Below are 20,849 nucleotides of genomic sequence, written 5' to 3'. Positions count from 1 at the left end.
CAATAGATGCAGAAAAAGCATTTGACAAAATTCAACTCTCATTCTTGATAAAAGCTCTCAGCAAGCCAGGAATAGACAGGAACTTCTTCAACTTGATAAAGACTATATACAGGGCACCCAGGTGGCTCAGTTAGTTGAGCGTCCAACTCTCGGTTTCAGCTCAGGTCATGATCTCAGGGTTGTGGAATCAAGCCTCGTGTCAGGCTCCATGCACAGCATGGGTTCTGCTGGAGATTATTTCCCTTTCTCTCTCCCTCTGCTCCTGCCCCTACTTGTACTTTCTTTCTAAAATAAAAAAAAAATAAAATATTTTTTAAAAAAGGAGAATATATACAAAAAAACAAAAAACAAAAAAACAACCCCTACAGCTAACATTCCACTTAATGATAAGAAACTAGAAACTTATACTCTAAAATCAAGAGCAAGGCAGGACCTCCTCCCTCTCATCACTGTTTTTTCAAGATTGTACTGAAAATCCTAGCCAATGCAATAAGACAAGAAAATAAAAAGTATACAGATTGGAAAGGAAGAAATAAAACTGTCTTATTCACAGATGACATGATTATCTATGTAGAAAACCTGGAAGAATTAACAAAAAAAAGCCTCCTGGAACTAATAAGTGATTGTAGTGGATCACTTTCCTACACACCACAAGTGAATTATTGGAATTTGAAATTAAAAACACAATACCATTTACATTAGCACCCCCAAAATTAAATAAATATGAAAATAAATAAATCTGACAAAATCTATATGATGAAAACTACAAAAATCTGACAAATGAGATCAAAGGAGAACTAAATTAATAGTGAAAAATTCCATGTTCGTGAATAGGAAAGTTTCATTGTCAAGATGTCAGTTCTTCCCTATTCAATCTATATATTCAATGTAATTCCAATCAAAATCCCAGCAAGACATTTTATGGAAATTGATTAACTGATTCTAAAGTTTATATGGAGGGCAGCCCAGGTGGCTCAGTGGTTTAGCGCCACCTTCAGCCCAGGGCCTGATCCTGGAGACCGGGGATCAAGTCCCATGTCGGGCTCCCTGCGTGGAGCCTGCTTCTCCCGATGCCTGTGTCTCTGCCTCTCTCTCTCTCTCTCTCTCTTTGTGTTTCTCATGAATAAATAAATAAAATCTTAAAAAAAAACAAATAAATAAAGTTTATATGGAGAGTCAAAAGATCCAGAACAGCCATGCCAATATTGAAGAAGAACAACAAATAAAATTGACACAATTCAACTTGAAGTCTTACCAACAAATCTATAGTAATCAAGACTGTGTGGTATTCATGAAATAATAGACAACTCGATCACTGGAACAGAATAAAGAACCCAGAAATAGACGGAAAAAATATGATCAACTGATCCTTGACAAAGAAGCAAAGATAATATAAAGGGAAAAAGTGGTCTTTTCAACTAATGGTGCTGGAACGGGTGCAAAAAAATATATATAGAAAAAGAAAAAATCTAGACACACATCTTATGTTCTTCATAGAAATTAACTCAAAATGGATTGTACACCTAAGTGTGAAACACAAAACTATAAAACTCCTAGAAGATAGCACAGGAGACCAAGATGAACCTGGGTGTGGTAATAACTTTTTGGATACAACCCCAAAGGCAGAGTCCCATGAAAGAACTGCTTGGTAAGCTGGACTTCATTAAAGTTAAAAGCTTCTGCCCCACAAAGGACGCTGTCAAGATGATGAGAAACAAGCTGCAGAGTTGGAGAAAATATTTGCAAAAGACATATCTGTTACCTAAAATATACAAAAAAAAAAAAAAAGAAAGAAAACCCTCTTAAAGTCTCAACAATAAATAAATTTTAAAACAGCAGAGAAACTGAACAGATTTCTCACCAAAGAATATATTTACAGATGGCAAAGAAGTATATTAAGAGATGCTCAACATCATACGTCACCAGCGAACTGCAAATGCAAAACACAAGTTTCCACGGCACAGCTATCAGAATAGCCGAAATCCAGAGCAGCAACTCCACTGAGCGCTGGGAGGACGTGTGGCGGCGGGGGTGCACTCACCAATGGTGGGAAGGCACCCTGGCCTTCTCCTGCAAGCCACACATGCTCTTACCACGGTATCCAGCAATCATGCTCTTGGGTATTGACTCAAACAAGTTGAAAACTTACACTGGGGCAGCCCGGGTGGCTCAGCGGTTTGGCGCCGCCTTCGGCCCAGGGCCTGATCCTGGAGACCCGGGATCAAGTCCCACGTCAGGCTCCCTGCACGGAGCCTGCTTCTCCTTCTGCCTGCGTCTTTGCCTCTCTCTCTCTCTGTGTCTCTCATGAATAAATAAATAAAATCTTAAAAAAAGAAAACTTACATCGATACAAAAACCTGTAAACTGAGGTTTAGAGCAGTTTGACTCATAATTGCCCAAACTTGGAAGCAACCAGAATGTCCTTCAGTCGGTGAAGGAATAGATAAGCCAGACGATGGAATATTAGCGCTAAAATGAGCTACCCAGCCACGGGAAGGTGGGGGGACCCTGCCCGCACGTCCCCGAGCGAGAGAAGCCGAGGGCAAAAGCTACGGACGGCCGATCCCAGCCAGACGCCTTTCTGGAAAGGGCAGGACCACGGAGCCAGGGAAGGGACCAGCGGGCCAGGGCCTGGGGCGAGAGGGAGGAACAGGGGGGTGTGATGAGGCCCCGGCCGGAGGCTGCTCCAAGTGAGGCCATCACCCTGGCTCCACCCATCACACCTCCGTCCAGACCACAGGAGCAAGCCCTGGCACAGACGGTGGTGTGCGTGACGGGGACGTGTCCCTGCGGGTCCGTGGGTCGTAACAGGTGAGCATCGGTGGGGGTGGGGACGGTAGAGGGGGCTGGGGCGAGGAGGTGGATGGGAACTCCCTCACCTGCTGCCTAACCTGACAGCGGCCCAGGCTGCTCTAAGACAGTGAACAACAAAAAAACTTATCTGGGTTTCTGTGCCTCCCGCCACGGTGGCCCTGCTCCACAAGGAGAGCCGTTCCCTGTCACCCGGCCTGGACACATGGCCCCCCTGCCCCTCCTGGCACCCACCTCCCGCTCGGGCCTCCCCGGCCCCCACACACCTTTCCTGTGGCTGGGGCCCGGGCCGCCGGTCTCCCCCCTGCCGTGGGGTTGGCTTCCGCTGCAGTGCTGCTGGCTGACCACCCACTTGAGGATGCTGGAGGCCGCTGTACGCCGGAAGTCGTCTGAAAGGACACCAAGGCCTCGCCCCCTCTGCCGACGCGGGGGACCAGGGACCTCGGCCAGCACCAGCTGTCCTCAGCCTGGGTGCCCCCCAGCCTGCAGGGGCCTCGCTTCCCGCCCTCACCGCCTTGGAGGGGGCGGTTCGCTCAGCCTCAGCCACACCCCCAGCCTGGCCCTCCCTCCTCTCCTCTGCAGACGGGGGCTCCCACCCCACCATGCAGGGCCCTCTCCCGCCTCTCTGCTGCTCTCCCCACCCCCACCCGGGGCGAATCCATGGAGGTCACTGTGCCGTCCCTACTCCCTGAGTCCTCAGCCCTGCACCAGAGGGCACAAGCGCCCCGCGGACACACACCAGGACCCTCCCCCCCAGGAGCCCCTCTGCCCCTCCCTGGACTTGTGGGCTGCCACAGTGCTCCCTGTAGATGGCGGGAGGGGTCCCACCCGCCCAGGTGGGGGGCTGGCCTGGCTCCCAGGGCCCTCTTGGGCCAGAGGGGCAGCCAGCATCCCCCTGGATGAGCCCACGCCCTGAGGCCTGTCTTACCCAATCCCACTCCAACCCCTGCCCTCGGGGGGTCGGCAAGAAATTCCAGCACCTGCTCACCAAACCAAAACCAAAACTCTCCTTGCTCATCCAGCAAAGGAGGCCCCGCCTGCCGTCCAGCAGCTGCTGCCACTGGGAAACACCTGGACCCCGCTCCCCTCGCAGCTCCTCCAGGGCCCGAGCCCCGCGCCTGGGCCTCCCCACAACAAGCGCCGTCTCCAGCCTGGTCCCCTCTGCTCTCCTTGCCTCCCGGGCCTCTGCCCCGTGACCCCCCTGACAGCCGGCTTGCCGCCCAGCCCCCAAGACCCTGCCCGGTCCTGCCTGCGCCTGTTTGTCCCTGGGAGCCCCGGGGCGGGGGGCAGGGGTCAGGACGAACTGCACGGCACCTGCAGGTGCTGCGTCCCCACGGCCCCCAGTCAGGAGCTCAGGGAACACGGGTCACCCCCAGATGAGCGCTGCCCACTGCCCTGCCCTTCGCTTTCCCTTGCTCTCTGGGCAGGTGCCACCCGGACTCCTCCCAGCGTCCCTGGGGCCTGCGGCCTATGCACACGGGGTCCCAGGACCGTCCCGCACCGGCCTCCCCAGTAGCCCAACCGGACCAAGCTGCGCATAGCCGCCGCCCGCTGCTGCTCGGGAGATGCTGCCCATGGACCACTGTGGACAAGCCCTCCCCACCGGAGCCGAGCTCACCCCTGGGCCTTGGGCGGGGACCAGGCCCTGCCCTCAGTCCTCCCCCCCGCCGCCCACTGCCCGGGCCCCGCACTCCCCTCAGCAGGGCTCCTGGCCCGACACCCACACCGTGGCGCTCGCCCCCGACTTACCCAGGAACTCCTGCTTCTCGCTCTCCGTGCAGAGACCGTAACAGCGGGGGAAGAAGGAGTCGGGGTTGGCTTGGACGTACCAGGGCAGGCTCCGCATGTTCACGCACAGCCCGATCTCCAGAGACAGCGGCTTGTCAGGGCCCCACAGGCCACACGCTGGTCCCCTCCAACCAGCCCGAACGCCCGCAGGCCCAGCTGGCCGCGCCAGCTCCAAAGGGCCCTTGGGAGGGGCACCTGCTGGAGCGGAACCTCCCCAGTCCCCCAGCCCCCCAGCCCCTCCTGCCCCTGGCCCGCTGGTTCTCACAACAGGGTGAGCCACGTGCCAGCCAGGGCCACCTTAGGGCCTGAGGGTGCTGGGCCCATCTGTCTCCCAGGTCGCTGACGGGTGCTGGGCCCCTGCCAGGAAGGACAGAGCAAGCCTAGGGGTGCACTCCCCACCGGGCCTGGCAGGAAGCCCTGCACCTCAGGGCCCAGCTCACTGCCCCACTGGGAAGAAGTGCCACATGCCTGCTGGCTGCTGGGCGCACTGGTGGCCACACTACGTGGGGGTGTTCATAGGGACCCCAGCCCAACGGGGCCACCTGCAGGTATCACCCCCGCCCGGAAGCGGGCCAGCCGCTGAGGCCGGATGAGGATGCCCGGGGGCCAGACCCCCACGGGGAGCCCTGGGGGCAGCATGAGCCCCCTCCCTGACCCTCCGCACCGTCCCTGGAAGCCCCTCTACCCAACCTCTCCCGCGTGGGTACGTGCAGGCCTGTCCCCTCCGGGCTGACCCCCACCCCTGAACCTCAGCCCTCAGGGTAACGGGATGGGGCCACGGGACCAAAAGGACAGGAGGACAGGAGGTGCCCAGGGCCCCGCAGCCAGAGGCCCTTGTGCGGAGGAGGCGGCCAGGGCCTCTCCAGGGCGCAGAGCCTATGCAGGGCTGTGGTGGCAGTGCCCACCTGCCCCGCCCAAGGTCCGGCCTGAGTGTCCAGAGGAGGGACACAGGGCAAAGGGCACACGGGGCTCGGGCGCGAGGGGAGCAGGTACCGAGGGACTCTGGACACGGATCATGGGCCCAGCAGCCGCGGTCCTGGGGAGGAGCCCCGAGGGGTCCAGCTCAGCCACTGGAGATTCAGGAGGAAAGTGCTGTGCTGCACCTGCTCCCGCCGACCCGCGCCCGGGCCCCCCTCACCTTGGTGGTGAAGGAAGCCGTCTTCCCGTAGTGATTCAGCATCTGGTCACAGTTCAGGCTGTGATAGTCAATGACGTCCCTTTTGATAGTCCACAGCAAGTAGGGCACTTCGTTTTTTACCAATCTGGACTGGCAAGAAAAAACCCTTGTCAATACCCTGCATCCTGGGATCCCTGGGTGGCGCAGCGGTTTGGCGCCTGCCTTTGGCCCAGGGCGCGATCGTGGAGACCCGGGATCGAATCCCACATCAGGCTCCCGGTGCATGGAGCCTGCTTCTCCCTCTGCCTATGTCTCTGCCTCTCTCTCTCTGTGACTATCATAAATAAATAAAAGTTAAAAAAAAAAAAAAAGAGAATACCCTGCATCCAAGGTTGTGGGGATGTGAGAGCAAAGGGAATCAGGGTTGTTTTGTTTTTTGTTTTTTTTTTCAAGTTTAAGATTTTATTTATTTATTCATGAGACAGAGAAAGAGAGAGACACAGGCAGAGGGAGAAGCAGGCTCCCTGCGGGGACCCTGATGCGGGACTCAGTCCTGGGACCCTGGGGTCACAGCCTGGGCTGAAGGCAAATGCTCAACCACTGAGCCACCCCGGCTGCCCTCAAGTTTTTCTCTAAATGCTCGTTAATCAGCATATGTGGTAAAGTTGGCTTCAGAGGTAGAATTTAGTGATTCATCACTTACCGACGACACCCGATGCTCATCACGCCCCAAGCCCCCCTTCATGCCCGTCACCCCCCAGCCCCTCTCATGGTTTGCCTCCTTCTCTCTTTTCTCTTTCCCTGTGATCCTCTGTTTTGTTTCTTAAATTCCACATATGAGTGAGATCACAGGATAACAGGTTTGCTCCGACTTATTTCACTCAGCATAAAACCCTCCAGTTCCATCCACGTTGCTGCAAATGGCGAGATCTCATCCTGCCTGATGGCTGAGGGATACCCCGTTGTGTCTATAGACCACGCCTCCGTTAGGCATTCATCTGTGGATGGACACCTGGGCCCTCTCTGCAGTTTGGCTCTTGTGGGCCTCGGGGCGCAGGTGCCCGTTCAGATCATTACGTCTGTGTCCTTTGGGGTAAATACCCAGTAGTGCAACTGCTGGGTTTGTAGGGCAGCTTTAATTTTAACTTTTTGAGAACCCTCCACACGTAGAAATCAGATTTTAAATGATACCTGAGGTGTGTACTCTGTGACTCTCTTCTGGAAGTCTGGCAACGGGTGTCCCTTGAGGGGCCACCGTGTGTGTGGCTGAGTGATGTCCTGAGCTGCCTGGCCTGTGGGTGCCCCTGTGGGTGTGGGCACGGGGTGGGTGTGCTGTGACCAGGGGAACTAGTCTCCTCCCTGCTCCCCACTCTTTCAGAGCCAGAGGCATCACTTCCTAAGACTTATCCCAAATGCTGGACTCACAGCCTACTCTTCAGTGACGTCGGCAGCTTTTGTTGTCACTCTCTGGCATAAGTCTCATGTGTTCAAGTGTGGCATGAACCATCAAAGTATAAACGGCAGGACACAAGCGCACACACATGTATGGAGGTGCACATGGACACAGACAAGTGCATGCACACAGGCACACATATGCACATGCACACATGAGTGCAAATGCACATGGGTGTACACATGAGCACACACATGAACGCACACATAGGGTACACACAGACACATGAATGCATGCATGCACAAGGGTACACGCACATGAGCTCACACACAGGCGCACACAGACACATGCAAGCACATGTACTCACACAGATGCACATGAGCTCACACGTGCAGGCACACATGGACACACACGTACACTGGTGTACATGGACACACACGTACACGGGTGCACATGGACACACACAAGCTCACACATGCATCCAGCACCCTGGAGTGACTGGCTTTGCCACCTGTGCCCAGGACATGGCCCAGGGAAGGTGACAGTGTGAGGAGGCGCAGGGAGATTGAGGCCCACCTAGCCCACAGGAGCTCAGGTGTGGGGACCTACCATCACGTCGTGGATGTCATCTGTCTTCTCCAAAGCCACTTCTTCATTTTCTTTGCCTTCAGCCTGTTTATGTTCTGCAAACACAATACCCCGAGAGCCTGCAGTGCCTGAGTAGGGCCCCCCATGCCACACAGCCACAGCGCACCTGCTGGTGCCTCAGCAGCCTCATCTCTAGGGGCCCTTGGCAGGTCCTGAGATGCAACAGGGCGACATCAGGCTCGGGCTACTTCGACCCGTCCCGGTGTCTGCCGCATGGTCCCTCCGCCAGGTGTGGTGCTGGGGTCAGGGAATCCCAGGTGTGGGGCGGGGCAGGCAGCTTTGGGGTGGGTGTGCTGCAGGGGGCACAAGGAGTGAGATGGTGACAGGGTTGATGCGGGTCCCGTCCACCGTGCGGGAGCTGGCCTTGTGCAGACCCCAGGGCCAAGGACGTGCAGATGATCCCTGCAGAGCGGGAGGCGAGGCCTGGGGCAGAGTAAGCCCAGGAGTGACCAATGGGGACAGACAGGGCGGGGACAGCAAAGGATGGTGGCCACTGCCCAGACACAGGGGAGGAGACCTGTTGTGGTCGTGGACGGGGGACACTGAGAAGCCACCAGCTGGGGACGTGGAAGCACAGGTCTGGTGTGAGAATGCCTGGGGAAGGCAACGGCCTCCGCCCCCCCAGGGGACCCCCACACGCAGGGGAGGCCCAAATCCCAGGCCCTGCGGGCCGGAGCAGCCCTCCCCGGGCAGGTGTGGCTCACTCTGGTCCGCTGACAGACCCACACGCATGCCTTACACCGAGAGACGAGACACCTTCGATACTGTACCAGTCACCCCTGCTCCGTCATCGTCCACATTCGGGATGACCCTGGGCAGAAAGTGAAACTTCTTCTCCACCCAGCCCTTTCTTCTAAGGGTGGCCCGTATCACTGGGTAGTGCCCATAGATGGAGAAAATCTTCTTTTCCTCAAATTGCAAGAGCATATTTTAAATTAAAGAACTGAGAGACAAGGCGGTTAATTTTCTGTGTGTGTGGGGGCCTTCAAAGCAGTGACGGAGAGTGCCTGGGGTGGGAGGACGCACACGGAAACACCTGAGAACGCACAAACACAGGCAGGCAACGGGGCCCTCCTCTGGGCTGCGTGCACTTGTGCGCCTCACTCACACGAAAGCCAGGAGGCCCCGCACAACTGGGACCATGAGCGTGTCCCCAGCTCAGGGCGAGTCCTCATCAGCAAGGTGGGACTGAGGCGGCAGGGCCGGAGGTGTGCGCTCGGACGTTTCCTTCCTCTACGAAGGGACAGTGTCTTGTGTTTGGGGGTGAGGGGATGGGCGCTGAGGTCCGAGGACAAACAAGAGGGAAGAGCCATGCAACCACCCGGGAAGGGCCAGACGCATGGAGTGCCCATAGCACAAGGCCAGCCCCAGGGAAGTGACAGGTGGACATGACAGGGGCCTGGGGACCTGGCAGGGAGGTGGCAGGGGGTGCCGAGGCCTTCCCAGCTGAGGGGTGGGGGATGGGAGCGTCATGCTCATGCTGGAACCCCTGGGGCCCCCACTGCTGAGGTACAGCCTGGACACCTTCACTGGCCAGGGTCACAGAGGGTGACAGCCAGGACACAGGTGCATGGTCAGCAGTCAGCTCTAGTGCCGCACGAGTGTGTGTGGGAGCAGGGAGGGCAGGAGGGGAACGGCTCAGCTCGTGGCGTCCCTAATTAGATGACTCTGAGTTCACCGAAAGACAGACCATGTGGGGTGGGCCTGACCTAATCAGATGCATCTCTTAAAATGAGGGTCCGCGGCTTCCCTGGCGTTGCAGATTCAAAGCAGTAGAGACCTTCTCCCCTTCGCTGGCTTTGAGGAAGCTACTTCTACGGCCACGAGGGGCAGGATCCTACCGGCCAGCCGAGGGAGCCTTTCTCCGCTGAGCCTCTGGATGAGACCCCAGCCCAGCTGATGCCTCATTTCAGCCTCGAGAGACCCTTAGTGGAGGACCCCACAGATGCTATGAGATAATCAATGGGTTTATGTAGCTAAGCTCATGGTGATGTTACACAGCATCGGTCCAGGAGGACCTGCACCCCACGCCCAGGAACACACTCAGGAAAGCTTGTGCCTGCGGCCAGGAACTGTGAGTTCCAGCTCCAGCACCCACATAAAAGATCCAGCAGGTCAGGGGGCCTCCGTGAGCCTCCTTCTGTGCAGAAAATCCATCCAGAGTCTGCCCTTGTCCCCCACGGGGCTGTGCGCCGGGACACAGGGATGCGGTGAACTTGGCCATGGACGGGCGGCTCCGACGCAGAGGCAGGCTGGGAACGGGACCACCAGCAGGAGTGTCAGCACCAGTGACCCGCAAGACCTCCCAGTCTGCTTACAGTCAAAGGGAACAACTTTAGAAAAGCTGGCTATTGAAACCCACAGAGCCAAACTCCTTAGGGAACTACAAAAGGTTGTCTTCAAACAGAGTGCAAGAGTCGTAACGCATTCGAGAGGGGAGAAGATGTTAATCAGTCCACGAGGAGGCATGAAATGAGGGGGAGACCGAGCAGAGCGGACAGGAGGAAGGAGCGAGGACACGGGGACACCCAGGGGCGTCCGGGGCACCGGGGGAGCCGTTACAGATGAACACACCAACCGCTCCAGGAGAAGGGTGTAGAGCGCCACGCTGGATTTTTAAAAATCTCAATCTATGTTGTTTACCTGAGAAAACCTAAAGCGCAAGCCTACAGGTAGGTGGGACATAAAAGGAAGAAAATAGCCTTTGGGACAAAATAAATCACTGACATAAAGAAAATCATGCCATAATATATTAAAAAATTCCATTCTCCGGGAGGATACTCCTGGAGGCACCTGGTAAGAGGGCCGTCCATCATACAGAGCAAACCTTGGCAACCACAAAGTGAAGGAGTCCACACTGGTAGCAGGGTGTTAACACGCTTCTCTCGGTACGTGACCGAGCACACAGCCCAGAGATTTCAAGCAGCCTCAACGAGTTGAACAAACGCAAACAACCAGCTCTGCCCTGATGACTAGGAATAGAGTAACCCATGTCGACTTTCACACGAACGCCCAGATTGCTGGCCATAATGCAAGTCTGAACACATTTTAATGGGACGACATTATGCAGATTACATTCTTAAGCACATGCAATCAAGCTAGAAATCAGTGACAAAATAGAAAAAAATGGTACTTATCTAAAGGATACAAACACAGTGATCCAAAGGGGCAACTAGACTTCAGTGTTCACAGTGGCCACGTCCACAAGAGCCAGACTGTGGAAGGAGCCACGGTGTCCGCGGACAGAACACAGATCCACGAGGTGTGGCCTACATATACAACGGAATATTCCTCAACCATCAGACAAAGAAATCTCCCCATTTGTGACGACGTGGATGGACCTGGAGGGTGTGACGCTGAGTGACACAAGACAGCCAGAGAAAGACGATTGCCCTGTGATCTCACTCGTATGTGGAATTTAAGAAACAAAACAGGGGAAGGGAGGCAAAAATAAAACAAGACGAAATCAGAGAGGGAGGCAAACCGTGAGAGACTGAATCACAGGAAATAAATTAAGGGTCCCTGGAGCAGACAGGATCCCTGGGGGACGGGCATGAAGGAGGGCCCGTGGCGCAATGAGCACGGGGAGTTATGGGGAACTGACGTGTCACTGATTCTACCTCTGAAACCATAATACATTATATATTAATTAAATTGAATTTAAATAAAAAGTAAAAAAAGTAACAAAACGAGAAAATCTTGTATACAAGAAAAAAATAGAAAAAAAAAAACCAAAAGTATAAGCATTAACTACACTTAAGTGACCCACAATCAGTGAAAAGTAATAATGTGAATCATAAAACACTTAGAACTACATCCCAACAAAAGTACTATGAGCTAGAAGCTTGTGCAATCAGCTAACACAACGTCTGCAGGGATGTTTGCAGCCTCCCGTTCACCAGGTCCGAGGTTTCAATAGAAAACCCGAGAATGAACAAGCTGGTGGGGCTGCGTTGGCACGAAATCCTAGAGAGCACGGTGCCCCAGCAGCCAGGACCAGGCGGCACTTGCAACCCCCAGCCCATCCCCCGCACCGTGGGCTCCGGATCCCTGGGCCCCCAGCTCCCACAGACCTGCCCCGCGGCCCCACTGGGGTCAGCGCTGGGGGCCAGGCCAGTGGAGGCTGGGGAGCTCGGCGCATCACAGGCAACTCCTCGCTCCCCAAATTCCAAAACAAGTTTCCACACTTAAAACCTGTGATCCCACCCCTACCTGGACGTTTCAGCCTGAATAGCACATGACTCTTGATCTTGGGGTCGTGAGTTCGGGTTGGGTGACGAGATTACTGAAATAAATAAAAACTTTTAAAGATTGCCCCCCAGCCCCAAAGGCATTTACCTTGATGGCCTTTTCTGTTAATTGTCTTGCTATTTTGTATCTGTCTAATTTGGGGGAAGAAGTCACGTCTTGCAAAATTCCTCGTTTTAATTCTGCGGAAGAGAAACAGGCATCAAGGCACAGGTAGGAGGCCCCAGGTTCTTGGACAGGAAGCCTGCCCCCGCCCGTCACCTCCTCCCCCACTGTCACCTCCTCCCTGCACCCTCTGTCCCCACGGCCCCTCCTGCTACCCTAGGCGCCCTCTGCGCCCTCCACCCTCCGCAGGCCGCTGCCCCTGCTCAGTGTCCACACCCACGATGACCACCCCAGCCTGTGTGGCCAGCCTTCCCTCTGACAGGGCCCTCCTGCCTATTCCCCCACTGGCACCAGACTCCCATCAGCACACACCAGGTTGTAGCGCAACTGCCTTAAAAATTAAAGTGAAAACCATCCTCTTGGTGGCACACACCCCTCCACGCTCCTGCCTCAACCACCCTCCACATCCCCATTTCCTGGGCTGCACCGTGGACATGGCTCATGCTCAAGTCACACATGAGCTGATACCATGGGCCCTGGCTCCTGCGAGCACAGGACACTCGGCCGGCCAGCCCTGCACCCCCGGGACCCCTTCCCTGCGAACTGTGCCCCCGCCATGCCCTGACCTTGGAAGTACCCCGGCCTGGACCTCAACTCCGTGCTTCCCGTCCACACCACTCCCTGGGCCGTGTCACCTTGTCTGGTGGCTTCAAATTCCACCTCACCCAGGGCCCTGGAACGCACACCTTCCCCCTGACCACCTGAGCTCCAGGCACCTCCAGGACCCCCAAGCACGACAGGTGGGCAGGGCTGGCAGCAGACACCAGAGACCCACGCCCGCACGGTCAATCAGACAAAAGCACCAGAGCCATTAGGTGGGGACGGGGTTCTGACAACTGCACGTCCACACGCAGGAAACAAATCTAACCCCACCCTTCGGCGCGCTGCAGTTCATCTGAACTGGATCCCACACCTCCGTGCGAAAGCAGAGCCCTGGATCAGGCAAACCTTCCCGGGCGGTGCGCGGAAAGCATCGGCCGTAGGAGTTAAAACTGGTAAAAAGAAAAGGTAAAGCACAGGCTGGGAAAAACCATTCACGACATTACGTCAAGTGAAGCCGACAGAAAAGGGTGCGCGGTGAGCGGTTCTGTCGGTCCCTCTGTGTGGGGCTTTGGAGCAGAATTAAGTGGCGGGGCCAGAGGCCAGCGGAGGGCGGGAGGAGCGGCCGCCAAGAGGCTGCCGGGAAGCGGGCGGCCGGTCCTGGTGCAGCGGTGCGGCCCCAAAGCAGCCCCGCCAGGGCTCGCAGGTCAGCGGCCACTGCCAGGACCCGCCCCGACCTCACTGCGCCGCCTCGTGCCCACGCTTGCAGCCCCTCACTCCGCGGCCCCCGCACGTGCCCTGTACACAGGGACCAGAGAGAAGGGCCAGGGTGGATGCAGGAGCCAGCGCTTTAGGGAGCTACCGCCACTGGCGCCTTCCACACCCGCGCCGAACAACCCACGCGCCTTGGGAGTCGACCTGGAAAGTGCTGCGTGTTTCTTAACTAAACGATCATTAAAACACCAAACAGCAAATCTTTGGGTGGTGCTTAAGTTATATTTATAAAGAGATTTTTAGCTGTAGATGCATATATTCAAAAATAGCAAAAGCTAAAAACAGTGAGTTAAGCATCCGTCTCAAGATGTTAAGAACAGTAAATTTAAACCCAAAGAGAAACAAGAAACTAAAAAGAAAGGAGACACTGATGAAGTATTTTTAAAAATCCAGCAGAGGGCAGCCCGGGTGGCTCAGTGGTTTAGCGCTGCCTTTGGCCCAGGGCGTGACCCCAGGGTCCCGGGATCGAGTTCCACATCGGGCTCCCCACGGGCAACCTGCTTCTCCCTCTGCCTGTGTCTCTGTGTCTCTCAAGGATAAATAAAATCTTTTCAAAAAAAATCCAGCAGAGAATTAATCAAGCCAAAGGCTTAAAATTAATGAACAATTGGTGAGACCAGCTAGTAAAGAAAAGGGACAAAACCTTCCCATCAGTAAAACTCCAGGCCCGACGGTTTCACGGGTAAACACTCAACGTTCAGTCTTGGTTGATTCATTCCGAGTGTAGAAAACTCAAGGCCACGCCTCGCTCGTTTTCCGAGGCCAGCCACAGACGGAACCGCAAGATCACGGGCCGGCGTGACCCCCGCACAGAGGACAGAATCCTGCACAGGAGATGCCACCCACAGCAGCGATGCAGGCAGAGGGCTCGGTTATCCCCGGCTGGACTAGAAAAGCAAACTAGATTCACCATTTAAAGGACTCAAGTCACAAATCCCATCTTAACAGATGCAGAAATATCTTAATTAACCCAAATATCCACTCAGGCTGAAAAGTCTGGATGAACAGAGACGCCCATAAACAGCCTGGCAACAACCCCCTGAGGCACCCGGCCTCTGGTTTCCAAGCACCACACCCCCGTGCCCAGTGGAGGGTCCTGTGGTCCCTGAGAGCAGGGATTCCAGCCCGGGACCCAGGAACCGGGTGATCTCAGGGCATCTGGAGGCAGCTACAGGCTGCGGTAGGGGAGCAGCAAAACGACGTGGACACAGAGGCGGGAGGGCTGAGCACTGGCCCTGGAGCATCACGGAATATGACGGCTGCTGGCCAGACACGGCCCAGACATCCAGGAGACTCCGGAGTGAGGCTGAGGCACAAACAATCCTCACCTGAAGCCGTCAGTCACGCCCGGCATGCCAACACTTCCCTGGAAACCTATGACTGGGGGCGGAACTGAGGAGGCTGGGGAAGCAGGGGAGGCTGGGGAGGCTGGGGAGGCTGGGGAGGCCGGGGAGGCAGGGGAGGCCGGGGAGACCAGGGAGGCTGAGGAGTCTTGCCTGGGCAGGAAGCACTCCTCACAGAGCATAGCTCCCTGTCTGTTCAGTGTGGAGAACTGGCCACTCAAACAAGGGTTGGACCCCTAGGGAGGGTGAGGGGAGAGGAGCGGGTGCCGTGGTGGTGCTGCCCGAGTAGGGGCCAGGGTCGCCACAACACCCCCCACCCCTGCCAGGCCTGTATTCCTCACGACATTGTGGGCCTGTCAACCTCCTGCACCCAGTCCCATCTCAGAGGGATTCTCCAGGGAACCCCCACCCCTGCTCAGGGGCCTTGGGCAGCCACCGGGTGCCATGCACCCCTCCTCAGGTGCACTGATAACGGGCCGCCCAGATTCCACGGGCAGGTTAGGAGTGCAGCACCACCTTCAAAGGAGTCTTCGCAAAACACTCAGCCCGAATCTCATCAAGCCTCCAGAACTCATCTCCATGTCACAATGTTCATACATTGTGTCTATCTGTTCACCAGGCAACAGATAGACAAGTCCCCAGGTAGGACCTGCTGCACAACAGAGGCTGTCCTCATCAGTAAGTGTAGGTCTCACACAAGAGGATAAAAGACAGCAAAGAGACAGGACAACCTAATGCCGTGTGTGGTCCTCGCCCAGAATCCAATCTGAACAAACCAACTCTGGGAAATACGAACGTATTCTGGTTATTGGGTTTTATTAAGGAATGACTGCCCATCTTATCAAATGTGAAAAAAGAGTTTAGTTATATATAAAATGTCATTTTTAGAGATACTTAGTAAATATTTAGATACATACTAATATTTACTTAAAATCATTGTTAAAGGGACAACTGGGTGGTTCAGTGGTCAAGTATCTGCCTTCAGCTCAGGGCATGACCCCAGGGTCCTGGGATTGAGTCGCACGTCGGGCTCCCTACAGGGAGCCTGCTTCTACCTCTGCCTGTGTCTCTGCCTCTCTCTCTGTGTGTGTCTTTCATGAGCAAATAAAATATTTGCAGAAAACTCATTATTAAAGACAAAAGACAGATAGCCCATAGTATTAAAAGAATCAATTGGGGATCCCTGGGTGGCTCAGTGGTTTAGCGCCTGCCTTTGGCCCAGGGGGTGATATTGGAGTCCTGGGATCGAGTCCCGCATCAGGCTCCCTGCATGGAGCCTGCTTCTCCCTCTGCCTCTCTCTCTGTGTCTCTCATGAATAAATAAATAAAATCTTAAGAAAAAAATAAAATAAATAAAAGAATCAATTGGTCAGGAAGATATAAAAATTCTAAATGTGTATGAACTTAATTGTATATAAAATATAAGTTGACAAAGCTGGGCAGCCCCGGTGGCGCGCGGTTTAGTGCCGCCTGCAGCCCAGGGCGTGATCCTGGAGACCCGGGATTGAGTCCCACGTCAGGCTCTCTGCATGGAGCCTGCTTCTCCCTCTGCCTGTGTCTCTGCCCCTCTCTCTCTCTCTCTCTCTCTCTCTCTGCATCTTTATGAATAAATAAAATCTTAAAAAAAATAAGTTGACAAAGCTAAGAAAAAAAAGACATAGAAAATCTACAATCATATTGAGATTATTTAACCTACTTCTCTCAGTAAATGAAAGATTAAACAAAAGGGGCACCTGGGTGGCTCAGTAGGTTAAGCATCTGCCTTCAGCTCAGGTCATGATCTCAGGGTCCCTGGATCAAGTCCTGCATCTGGCTCCCTGCTCCAAGGGGAATCGGCTTCTCCCTCTCACTCTGCCCCTCCCCCCCACCCCACTTGTGTGCTCTCTCTCTTTCTCAAATAAATAAATTTAAAAGAATTTAAAGTAAAAAAAAAAAAAAGAGTAAACAAAGAATCGGCAGAATATAGCAGATTTGAACATTGTCATTATCCGGCTGCACTTAAATGATGTACGTAGACACCATGTTCCTCACTTTCTCGTCTTTCAACACAGATTACATCCTAGACCAGAGAGCATCTCAATAAATTTCAAAGGATTGCAATGATATAGATTAAGTTCTCTGACAACTGTTATTAGACGTTAATAACCAAAAGGTAGCTGGGAATTTTCTTAAATGTTCAAAAATTAAACAGCACACTTTAAAATAAAACATGGACCAAAGGAGAAACTCAAAAAAGTTTGAGTTGAATGATAATAAAAATATTACATAGCAAAGCATTACGATGCAGCTAAAATAGTGATTTAGAGGGAAATTTATAAATTTAATTTCATATATTTGAAATCTAAGCTACCATCCCAAGAGTCTTATAAGAGAAAAATTAAACAAAAAGAAATGAAAGACAGAAAATAATAAAGATGTGCCATAGAGAAAATTAACAAACCAAAGGTTGGACCATTGAAATTTTTTTAAATTTTTAAAATTGATCAAGAAAAATTTAAATTAAAATTTTAAATTTAAATTGATCAAGAAAAATGAGAAAGCACAAATCACCAATATCAAGAAGGAAAAAGGGGACATCTTTACTGATTGTACAGATATTAAAATGATAATAAGATATTATGAACATCCACATGCCAACAATTTGACAGCTCATAGGAAATTAACATTTTCCTTGAAAAATACAGCTTTATCAAAACTGACATAAAATAGAAAGTTTTGGCTTATTTTGTAATTTTTGTAAATTAATTTCATAATTAAAAAGTTTCCTAAAAACTCCAGTTCTTGATGGCATCACAGATCAATCTTTCCAAACATTTAATGGTGAAAAATACCTTCTATAAGCCCTTTCATTGAATAGGGAAATAGAAAACCCTTTTAATTCTTTTTAGGTGTTCATAAATTTAATACCAAAACCTAATAAGGACCTTATAAGAAAAGAATGGTACAGCCAATCTCATTCATAGAAATAGGCATACAAATCCTAAACATTTATAAAACAATACATAAAAATATAAAACAATATAACATGACCATGTGAAGTTTATTCCAGGAATACAAAGTTGGTTTAATATTTGAAAATCCATCAACATAATCCACCACAATAGACTAAAAGAAAAAAAGTATATATTATCACCTCAATAATGCAGAAGAAAGCATGTGATAAAATGTAATAACTATTCATTTTATCACATGTAATAACTATTCATTAAAAAATTCTCAGTAAAAAAAAAAAAAAAAAAAATTCTCAGTAAACCAGGAACAAAAGGGAACTTCCTTTAAAGCCCATAGCAACATCATACTTCATGCTGAAATACTGGGTACTTTTCCTCTCAGTTTCGGAACAAAAAAGGATATCCACTATATCAATTCTATTCAACATTATACTGAAAGTACTAGCCAATGCAATAATGCAAGAAAAGGAATAAAAAGTATAAAGACTGAAAAGATTTGCAGATGATTGTGTATCTAAAAGATATCTAAATGAATCTACTAGCTATTAGAATTAGTTAGCAAAGTCACCAAATGCCAAGTCAGTACAATAAAATTAACTGTATTTCTGTACGTTGGGAATAATTAGAGAGTGAAACTCAATAATTTCATCTCTAAAAAACATCAAATAATCTATGAGTAAATCTAACAAAAGAGATCTTCCATACCTGTACCCTGAAAACTGCATACTGTTGACAAGAATCAAAGAACTAAAGGTTCCTGGGTTGAAAGACTCAGTATTAACAAAATGCTGAGTTTCACCCAAATCAATCTATAGATTCAGTGTAACCAAAATTAAAATCCCAGCAGGATTGGGGGTGGGGTGGGTTAGGAGGGGTTAAATTAATAATTTGATTCTACAATTTATAAGGTAATGCTAAAGTCTAAGAACACCTGAACAAATCTTGAAGGACAGAGTCAGAAGACTTACACTATAAGCTGTTAAGACTTAGTATTGGGCAGCCTGGGGGGCTCAGTGGTTTAGGGCCACCTTCAGCCCAGGGTGTGATCCTGGAGACCCAGGATGGAGTCCTACGTCCGGCTCCCTGCATGGAGCCTGCTTGTGTCTCTGCCTCTCTCTCTCATGAATAAATAAATTAAATATTTTTAAAAAGACTTAGTATAAAGCTACTGTAATTAAAACAGTATGGACTCCGGACAGGCAGAGAAATCAATAAAACATAATGAAGAAAAAAAAATAGGCCTAGGCCTGATTTTCCACAAGGGTGCTCTTGGGCTCAGGCTGGGTCAACTAGAATCCCCGCGGGGTTAGAGTGAGCATGTGCCCAGCCCCCAGCACCTCACTCCATACAAAATAGTCAATCCCTGTGAAACTGCAGAGGTAACTGTGAAATGTAACATTATGAAGTTTCTAAAGGAAAGCACAGGATACTGTTTCCTGGACGATGGGGTGGGTACCGGTGTCCTAATAAGACTCTAAAAGCACTAACTATAGAAGAAAAGATTGACAATTCAACTTGTTTACCACTAAGAGGTTGATTTTTCTAAAGGAATCCTTAAGTGGCTGAAAACAGCAGCCACCGACCAGAAGGTATTAATAACACATCTATCTGACAAAGAAGTAGAGTCCGTCCAGAAGAGACAAAGCAACCCTGCAACTGCATAGGAGAAAACCCACAACCCGACTTAATAATGGCCGGAAGTCGGGGACAGGCGCTCCCGGCAGAGCCCCAAGGGGAGCAGCACAGGAAAGGCGGGTACATGGGCAGCTCGCGGAGGCGCCCTGCACACTCACCCATCGCCCTAAACGAACAGGGCGGTGCCCGCGTTAGCCTGGACCCGGAGCAGCCCAGGGGTCCGCGGAAAGTAACGGAGCCTACCCTGGGCCCAGCGAGGCCCCGCCCAGGTGTTCACCACCGGCAGCCTCTCGCCGCGCAAAGGCAAGCCGGGGGGCACTCGGGCCAAGGGCGGGGCTCGCCGTCACTTCTGGGGCAGCGCCGTACCCGAGCAGAGGACCCTGCACCACGTTCCCAAGCTGCCCAGCCTGGAGGACACAGGTGCAGGGCAGGGGGCCGGAGGTGAGGGGGCTCCGGGGCAGGGCTGGGGGGGTAAGGGCCCCGAGCACAAGCTCCGGGCAGGGCCGCGGAGCCACTAACCCCACCCCGCCGCCTCCGCCCGCGGGCGCCCGAAGTTGGAAGACGGGCGGGGACACTGACTGCTTTCCTCTCTCGGGTCTCCTTCCCCTGCGGCGGACGAGAGCGGCTCCATCGCGGCCTCCGGCTCGCCCTCGCTCGCGGCGGCTCCTGCAGGGAGAGGGGCATGGGCGAGGGCTCCTGGCCGCGGCGGGGCAGCCAGGGTGAGGGGCGCGCAGGGCTGCGGCGGCGCAGGGCTGCAGGGGCCGTCGGGGCTCCCGAGGGCAGCGCGGGAGGAAGGGGGCGGGCGGGGCGGGGCGGGGCGGGGTGCGAGCCCGCGTTCCAAGGAAGAGTGTCCCGGGTTCCGCGGGGGGCGCCTAGAGGCCCGGGGCGGGGCGGGGCGGGGGGTCCAGAGTCCTGGGCCGGGGAAGGCGCGCCGGGGCCGCGAGGACTCGCGCGGGCCGGGGCGCGGGGTCCCGTGCGGCACCCGCAGCGGCGCGGGTCCGGGTCCCGAGCAGAGGGGCCGAGTGCTCACCCGGGACCGACCCCGTGGCGCGCGCCGTGCCCCCGCCCCCCGCCGCGCTGCCCGGCGTCCCGCGGTTGCCCGGGGCAACGGGCCGGGGCTGCGCGGCGCATTGTGCAAGCCGGGCGCGCGGGGTCGGGGGCGCGCGGGGCCGGGAGGGCGCGGCGCGGCGGCGGGCGCGGGGCGTGGGGCTGCGCGGGCGCGCGGGCGGGCGGCGGCCGGAGCGGCTGCGGCGGGGGCGGCCCCGCGGGCCGGGGGCGAGGGCGCTGGGCCCGGGGCTGAGGTGCGAGGCCGGGGGCCGGGCGCGAGGGGGGCCGGGCCATGGTGTCTGCGGGAAGGGGAGGCCGCGCCACATCCCGCCCGGGGTCAAGCGGACACCAGGCGCAGGGCTGTTGGGGTCACACAGGCCCCCCTGGCA

The 20,849-nt window shown here is 53.7% G+C and overlaps 1 protein-coding gene across 7 annotated transcripts in view; it reads right to left on the bottom strand.

The window, feature by feature from the left end:
- TTLL8 (tubulin tyrosine ligase like 8) overlaps nucleotides 1-20,493 on the bottom strand; it is a 48,366-nt gene extending 27,873 nt beyond the window's left edge. For 2 of the 7 annotated variants that reach the window (XM_072843473.1, XM_072843471.1), the window contains exons 1-7: nucleotides 19,993-20,144; nucleotides 12,096-12,187; nucleotides 8,528-8,666; nucleotides 7,719-7,792; nucleotides 5,738-5,866; nucleotides 4,561-4,675; nucleotides 3,078-3,200 (exon numbers count right to left, since the gene is read on the bottom strand). In XM_072843473.1, coding sequence (XP_072699574.1) covers nucleotides 3,078-3,200; nucleotides 4,561-4,675; nucleotides 5,738-5,866; nucleotides 7,719-7,792; nucleotides 8,528-8,666; nucleotides 12,096-12,187; nucleotides 19,993-20,044 — 724 coding nt within the window. In that variant the 5' untranslated portion in view covers nucleotides 20,045-20,144. Of the gene's footprint in view, nucleotides 1-3,077; nucleotides 3,201-4,560; nucleotides 4,676-5,737; nucleotides 5,867-7,718; nucleotides 7,793-8,527; nucleotides 8,667-12,095; nucleotides 12,188-19,571; nucleotides 19,716-19,992; nucleotides 20,145-20,443 lie in introns of those variants that run through there. The other 5 variants (XM_072843475.1, XM_072843474.1, XM_072843469.1 and 2 more) reach the window with 4 other exon arrangements.
- Nucleotides 20,494-20,849: the final 356 nt, after the last annotated feature.

The sequence above is a fragment of the Canis lupus genome, chromosome 11, assembly GCF_048164855.1.
Source record: "Canis lupus baileyi chromosome 11, mCanLup2.hap1, whole genome shotgun sequence".
Classification (NCBI taxonomy): domain Eukaryota; kingdom Metazoa; phylum Chordata; class Mammalia; order Carnivora; family Canidae; genus Canis; species Canis lupus.
This window is presented reverse-complemented; position numbering and strand designations above follow the sequence as displayed.